This window comes from Colossoma macropomum, unplaced genomic scaffold (genome assembly GCF_904425465.1).
Source record: "Colossoma macropomum unplaced genomic scaffold, Colossoma_macropomum, whole genome shotgun sequence".
Taxonomy (NCBI): domain Eukaryota; kingdom Metazoa; phylum Chordata; class Actinopteri; order Characiformes; family Serrasalmidae; genus Colossoma; species Colossoma macropomum.
Genome location: NW_023494798.1, coordinates 21,247,314 through 21,255,120, shown reverse-complemented (window position 1 = coordinate 21,255,120; position 7,807 = coordinate 21,247,314). Strand labels below are relative to the sequence as shown.

General features: G+C 39.8%; 1 protein-coding gene across 1 annotated transcript; it reads left to right on the top strand.

The window, feature by feature from the left end:
• The first annotated feature begins 362 nt into the window (after positions 1-362).
• Positions 363-7,117, top strand: arsa (arylsulfatase A). The gene is made up of 8 exons (XM_036585526.1): positions 363-957; positions 1,687-1,927; positions 2,317-2,535; positions 3,245-3,414; positions 5,806-5,930; positions 6,015-6,142; positions 6,255-6,357; positions 6,498-7,117. Exons 1-8 carry the CDS (start codon positions 737-739, stop codon positions 6,806-6,808), a joined length of 1,518 nt encoding a protein of 505 aa, XP_036441419.1. The 5' UTR covers positions 363-736; the 3' UTR covers positions 6,809-7,117.
• Positions 7,118-7,807: the final 690 nt, after the last annotated feature.

The window sequence follows — 7,807 nt, the reverse complement described above, 5'->3', positions numbered from 1 at the left end:
TTTATGTCTGTCTAGTATTTCTCTCTGCAGTTGCCTTTATGTTATATTTCTGTATATTTTGCACACCAGAGTTGGAGAAAAGCAATCTCGCTCAGCTCTGCACTCCTTGTTGTATAGTCTGAATGACAAAGTTCATTTTGACTTGACTCGGACTTTTAAATTTGCACTTAAATTTGAACAGAGAATATGCTGCCACAGTATAGTTTAAGAGTACAGCTTAAACTATACAACAGTACAACAGTAAAAAGATGAACTGATTAAACACTGAACATCACAATAGGCTGATGCTGATACAGACGTGCGGTCATCTCTACAAAGAAACTACATATCCCATCAACCCTTAAAAATGACGTAGGGTGTTTGATCACACGACTCTTTTCACGTGACTGTAACGAGGAAGTCACTTCGATTTTAATTGTACATCGCTTTAAATAATATCATAATGTAATATGTGGAACCTTTATCAGTTCAGAGTTTATCTAGTGCTGATTAAAGGTTTACAATGCATTTCACTCGTACGCTCGTTCGAGGGACGCCGATAACAGCAGCAGCAGCAGCAGCAGTACAGTCTGCGCAGAGAGCGCAGAGAGCGCAGTAACGTTACTCGCAGTACTTCTCGTTTTCAGCTAGCATGTCTCCTGTGTCTCAGTTCACGAGGCGCTCGTGAAGTTTTACACTTTATAACCTGGACATTTGATGCACTTCACCGACTTCAAGAAGTTTCTCTCGTCAGAACATGGAGTGGGTGACTGCAGCTCTGCTGGCGCTTCTGGTCCCGGACTGTATGGCTGCGACTCGGCCGAACTTCGTGCTTCTCTTTGCGGATGATTTAGGGTACGGGGACCTGGGATTTAGCGGACACCCCAGCTCACTGACCCCCAATCTGGACCGACTGGCCGCAAATGGGCTGCGCTTCACCGACTTCTATGTCACGAGCCCCGTGTGCAGCCCCTCCAGGTGTGACGTTGGTTGCAGGTTTTTGAACTGTGATGATGTCTAGTCAGTGGTCTCGGACTGCATTCACAGGGCAGATCACTGCAGGAAGCCCACCAGTCTGATCAGTAGTCCTAAAGGACGAGTTGAAATGAATCAGTTTTCCCCTTTACCCCAAAAGTAGCTAATCAGCAGCCATTTGGGTCCGAAGGTTGCTTCATTATTCTGCACTGAACCGTGAGGCTGATGTAGCTAATAAGTGATAGAAGCTTATCCAACCAGTTAACGTTAGCAACAAAGTGCCTGCCTGCCTAAGTTATCACACACTTGTTTTGAACCACGTCAGGTTGTTAAGTAATCTTGCTTATATGGTTTCTGACCCTGTATCCATACAGCTGTATATACACATGGACAAATACATCTCCTAGCTTAAAACAGAGTAGCAGCATTTTAAAACCTGTATTTTTATTATATATATGTGCATTTGTATATAACAGTATACAGTGAGAACAGTAAGAGATATATATAATATACGGAATAAACATATGTATATGTTGTATGCAAATATGTGTACAACCTATGCATATAAACTTACACAGTGTCAGAGGCCTCTATTTTGTGGTTTCCTTTAGGTGTCCAGTGGTCACTTCTCATTTTTTGCTGCTTGATATGATATTACGGCCAGTCAGTCTAACAGCCACAAGGTGGCTCCAAACCCTAAACTGACCAAAATCATTGCTGCTTCTTTTGTAGAGCTTCCCTTTTGACGGGTCGTTATCAGACACGCTCTGGGATTTATCCAGGTGTGCTGTACCCAGGATCCCGTGGTGGGCTCCCACTGAACGAGACCACCATTGCAGAGGTCCTGAAGCCACAGGGTTATGTTACAGCCATGATGGGGAAATGGCATCTGGGGTATGGGGCAAATGGCACTTACCTGCCCACACGACAAGGCTTCGACCACTACCTTGGCATCCCATACTCTCATGACATGGTAACATATCTGTCTATCATGATGTGATATCATAATGTATAATTTCTTGGCTAAACATATCTAAATTTTGCTCTTAGGGAGTTTTTGCTTGCCAAAGTCGTCATTGGCTCGCTCATGGGTGCTTTGACTCAAATTTTTCTGTAAAGCTGCTTTGTGACAACACCCGTTGTAAAAAGCGCTATATAAATAAACTGACTTACATTTTGACTGATGTATCGCTTGGCGTTTCCACAGTTCAGTCTTTGGATGACACCTGTTAACTATCATAATATTGATGCAGTAATCTCGGAATAGAAAAAGACTGTATAATTTCAGTGAAGACACTTTGACTTTTACTGTACAGTACAATCAATAGGTTTCTACAGTTTTCTCACCTTGTATTTTTAAAGGGTCCCTGTCAAAACCTGACGTGCTTCCCTCCTGATGTGAAGTGTTTTGGCTGCTGTGATCAAGGTGTGGTAACAGTGCCTCTGATGGTCGGGGAAACCATCCTACAGCAGCCTGTAGATTTTGTGAATCTGGAGAATTCTTACAGTGGTTTTGCCACTCGGTTCATTCGCACAGCAGCTGAGGCACAGCAGCCCTTCTTCCTCTATTATCCCTCTCATGTGAGTAGCAGCCTCACCTTCAACTGTACATGCCATCTTTTACTAGGGTTGCACAATATAGACAACATACCATCTTGCAATTATAATGCTATATATTACGAATACAATATGTCTTTCAATATATTAACAACACTTTGATATTAGAAGCTTAAAGGTTCACCTGTGTTATTTTGACCAAAATTATGTATGTTTATTGGATCGTGTGGGTTCCTTGATTCATCAAAAAATGAATAGAAGCTACTCTGGAACATCTAATGTTGTTTAGGTTCCTCACTGCACAAATGTAACAAATGTATTATTTATTAAAGGACTCATTTACGTATTACAGCCTTTTTCAATATTGATTTTGCAAAAGCTAATATTACTGCTATATCATTAGACTATACTATGCAGTCTAATGCACCTAATAAATACACTGCCCACATAATATGATACATAATATTCATAAGAATTGCATGGACAGGATTTGGAATCTTATGAAAGTGCTTTACGTGTTTGGTTTGAATCCTACCGAACAGTAAATGTTACAGTCTGCATGTGGTTTTGGTTATAATGGAACACAGTATTATGCAGCTGATGTGGCATACAAAGTGAAGCTAGCAAAAGAAAATACTGCTCACCTTGAAAATGAACAATTCTACTGGTGAATATACCTTCATTTACACAAAGTCTATATATCCTCTTCTCTGTCTCATTCTGTACCCTGTAGCACACTCACTACCCGCAGTTTGCTGGGTGGAAGTCTGTGGGCAGGTCGCTTAGAGGGCCGTTTGGGGATTCCCTGCTGGAGTTTGATTCTACTGTAGGAGCCATTCTACAGACTCTGGAGGAAACTGGTGTCCTCAGCAACACACTCGTCTTCTTCACGTCCGACAATGGGTAAGAGTGGTACTGAGAATGTGTGCATGTATAATAAAACACTGCAAGTTATTGAGCCCCATCACTCCTGGTGGATTATGTTTGTTGCTAGCTTTTTTCAAAATTAGTATCAATCTTGGAAGGTATGGAACAAAAACACAGGTTATATGCTGAATTTTGTGATTGGAATGTGTCTCATAATATACAGTACTGTGCTAATGTCAGTGACCCTTCATTTATTTCGTTTCTGGTCAAAATGGCCAAGTACAAGGTAATATTTTTTCCGCATGGGGTAAGTAAGCAGAAAACATATTTAACAGAAAAATACACAGAAGCCTCAAATATTATAAAAATGTCAGCATTTAGTGTATACACCCTTTGTCTTTATTTCAGCCTAGATTCTGTTCAGAAGACTTGCTTTGTCTTTCAAAGAAATCTGAAGGGATATTTTTCTACACCTCCAAAGTTCAGTCTTAAAAGTTGGTTGTAGTTTCTGCTTCTCACAATCCAAGTAACCCCAATTACAAATTTAGTCTCATCAGTCCATAAAATCTTGTTCCATATCTCAGGTGTCCAGTTTTGATGTTCTAGTGCACATTTTCCTCTTTTTTGTCTGTTTCCTTTTCTTCCTCCTTCTTAACAGCTAGACATCCTTACAAAACCATAGTGTTGAGTTGTCCTCTCTCAGCGGAAGGATGGATGGAAACACCTGTGGATTTTTTCAGATCTGTAGCAAAAGTGGACCTTTATTGCTCATCTTTATTTTTCATTTCATAATGTGCCAAATGTTATCAGTGATAACAGGTCTGGACTGCAGGCAGGTCAGTTTAGCACCTGGATTCTTTTAATACGGAGCCATGCTGTTGTAATACATGCAGAATGTGGTTTGACATTGTCTTGCTGAAGTAAGCAGAGCCTTCCCTGAAAAGACGTCGTCTGGATGGCAGCATATGTTGCCAAAACATGTATACATCGTTCAGCATTAATGGTGCCTTCACAGATGTGCACGTCACCCATGCCATGTGCACTAATGCAGCCCTATACCATCATGAATACTGTCTTTTGAACTGTGCACTGATAACAAGCTGAGTGGTCTTTAGCCTGGAGGATACAGTGTCCATGATTTCCAAAAAGAATTGCAAGTGTTGATTTGTTGGACCTCAGAACACTTTTGCACTTCCCTCACGCCATTTTAAATGAGCTTGGGCCCAGAGAAGGTGTCAGTGTTTCTGGATCCTGTTTATATATGATTTCTTCTTTGCGTTTTAAAGTTTTAACTTAGATTTGTGGATGCAGTGACAAATAGTTTTCACAGACAGTGGTTTTCAGAAGTGTTTTGAGCCCATGCAGTGATTTCCACTAGAGAATGGTGTCTGTTTTTAATGCAGTGCCTCCTGAGGGCCCAAAGATCATGACCAGAAAATACTGGTTTTTAGCCTTGTCCCTTGCATACAGAGATTTCTTCAGATTCTCTGAATCTTTTAATGTTATTATGTACCGTAGATGATAAAAGCAAAAGTTGTTTGCTTTTTTATGTTGAGAAACTTTGTTCTTGAATTGTTGCACTATTTGCCCACGCAGGCTTTCACAAACTCTGATATGCTCTTTTTATACCCAATCATGTTATTGTTGCAAATTAACCACAAGGTGTTTTTTTAGCATTACACAATGTCACCAGTCTTTTGTTGCCCCGTCCCAACTTTTTTGGAATGTGTTGTTGGCATCGAATTCAAAATGGACATAGATTTTTCAAAAACCATAAAATTTATCAGTTTCAACATTTGATATGTTGTCTTTGTACTATTTTTAATGAAATGTAGGGTTTAAATGATTTGCACATCATTGAATTTTGTTTTATATATATATATATATATATATATATATATATATATATATAATTTCCTGGAACTCCAGTTATAGAAACACCTATTTTTTCCCCTTCCTTATGCAAATGGATTATCTTGTCTAATCTGCTCAGAAATATCTTCTTAAAAATGAATAACCTGTAATAACTTGTAAATGAAATAAATAAAAGGTGGTCTCCGACTTTTGCCAAGTGCTATAGGTAAAGAGAATGGGAGAACCCTAGATTTGACCTGAAAAATGATCAAATTGCATTATTTTGATGTTTGGTGGGTCACATGTCTTGAGTTATCAGAATGCCTACAGAAACTCATCTGAAATGTCTGAACAGCTCACAGTTTACAAAAAAATTATTGTGATTTGTTAAAGGGCTTGTTTGTTTATTGTGGCCTTCTGCAGTAATAAGTAGTAAAAACCTTTGCAAAATATTGCTATAATGATAATCAAACGATATATTGTGCAACCCTGTTATATCTGTGTCTATTCTCTTATGGATTCCTTGATGTCTTTACATGTGTTCAAGTGCAAGTGTGGTTTTTCCACTCTTAGGCCAGAGCTTATGCGAATGTCTCATGGAGGAAATTCCGGGTTGCTGAAATGTGGTAAAGGCACTACATATGAAGGAGGAATGAGAGAACCTGCCATCGCATACTGGCCTGGAGTCATACAGCCAGGTACAGAAGGTTCACTGTACCAAGCATCATACATACCTTCTAGAATGTGACCATTTTGGTGATGTGTCTGCTCACATTTTCTAGGTGTTACTCATAGCCTGTCCAGCACTCTGGACATCCTGCCTACCTTTGCCAAACTGGCTGGAGCTCCACTCCCCAAAGTTCAACTGGATGGTGTGGAAATGACTGATATTTTGTTCAACCATGGACCAGTAAGGAAGAATGACTTTATAATCGAGTTACTGCGCTGCTCTGAGTGTTTGATTCAGACGTCTCATAAAAAGTGATAGGTTTATTTGCCTCACCTTGTCCTGTGTGTTTCAGGGAAAGAGGGAGGCAATGTTTTTCTACCCAACTGACCCTAGTGAGAAGTATAGTGTGTTTGCAGTGAGATGGGGAAAATACAAAGCTCACTATTACACACGGGGTAAGTCCTTGCTTAGTTTTGTGATCTACAGGGATCTGAATAGAATGAGTTAATACTTTAATATATTAATCTCTTTTACTCCTTTCAACTAAACTTCCGTATCTCCTTCTCTTGTTATTTCCCTGTCTTTTTTCTCTCAGGAGCAACACACAGTAGCACCACTCCAGACAAGGACTGCAATGTGTTTGCTTTTTTGCAGCAGCATGACCCTCCTCTGCTGTTTGACCTGGAGTCAGACCCTTCTGAGAACTATAACCTGACACTGAAAAGTCTCCCAGGGTGGGTCACAGTGCAGAAGAAGATCCAGGACCTAAAGGCTGCATTTGAGGCTTCAATGGAGTTTGGGGAGAGTGAGATTGGTAAAGGAACAGACCCTTCGCTGGAGCCCTGCTGTAACCCAGAGTGCTCACCTAAACCTAAATGCTGCCAGTGTGGGACAGTGGGGTACTAACAGCTTTTTTATTTTACTCAGTACTGTGATTTTTTTTTGCTGTGGTCTTTGGTCTGCACAGAAGGCCTCAGGCCTTTTTTTTATAAGGGAAACAGACCAGAGACATCATTATAGCTTGCCATCACTGCCTCTTACACATTTCCTGTTTGCAATTAGCAGAAACCCTGGTGATTAAATTGCCCTGGTTCTAGATTTATTCTGATCTAACAGTGGATCTAATTATTTTTTTAAATAATGCAAACTAATCTGTAACAATAACACCTCACCTCCTGATTGTATAATAAAATATGATGTCTGTTGGTTCATTAATGTGCGTTTAATGTTCTTTTTGCTAACTTGTTTGGTTTGGGTTGTTGCTAAAGCTATAGAGGACATGCGTCAGGCTGCAGTCCTTATGGGCCAAAACAATGCAGACTGCCACCGTCAGCACACTGCCTCATTAAACACACCTAATTCAGCTCTTCAGCTAATTAGCAAGGCCTTCATGAACTGAATTCAGAGCATTAGTGGAGGGTAAACACTAATCTCTGCAGCCCGGGAAGGTACCCAGTTTGACGTGCCTGCTATAGAGGGTGGACAAAATAATGTAAACACCATCACTATAACAGAAATAAAGCATTGGGGCTGCCCTTTGTCTTTAAAGTAGCTTCACTTTTTTTCCACAGATGGAAAATCCAATATTTATTACAGTGAGAATTTACATTATGAAGATCAGGCCACATTGTTTTGTCCTAAAATCCTACAGAACACTGGGTCTCATTTGAAAACACTGGATTTAATGATCAAATTGATATTCTATTACAAATATTGCAAGTTTTTTTATGTACTGTATTGGTTTGAGTAAGATTTCATTGTATTGTGTGATTATTTGAATCTTTGAAAGAGATTGCAGTTCATTCCAAGGAGTAGCACTGGCCTGTCCAAATGTTTGTCATTGAGACTTTATAAGTGAAATAAATGAAAATCAGCACATCAGAGCTTGTCTACAGTAAAGTAACT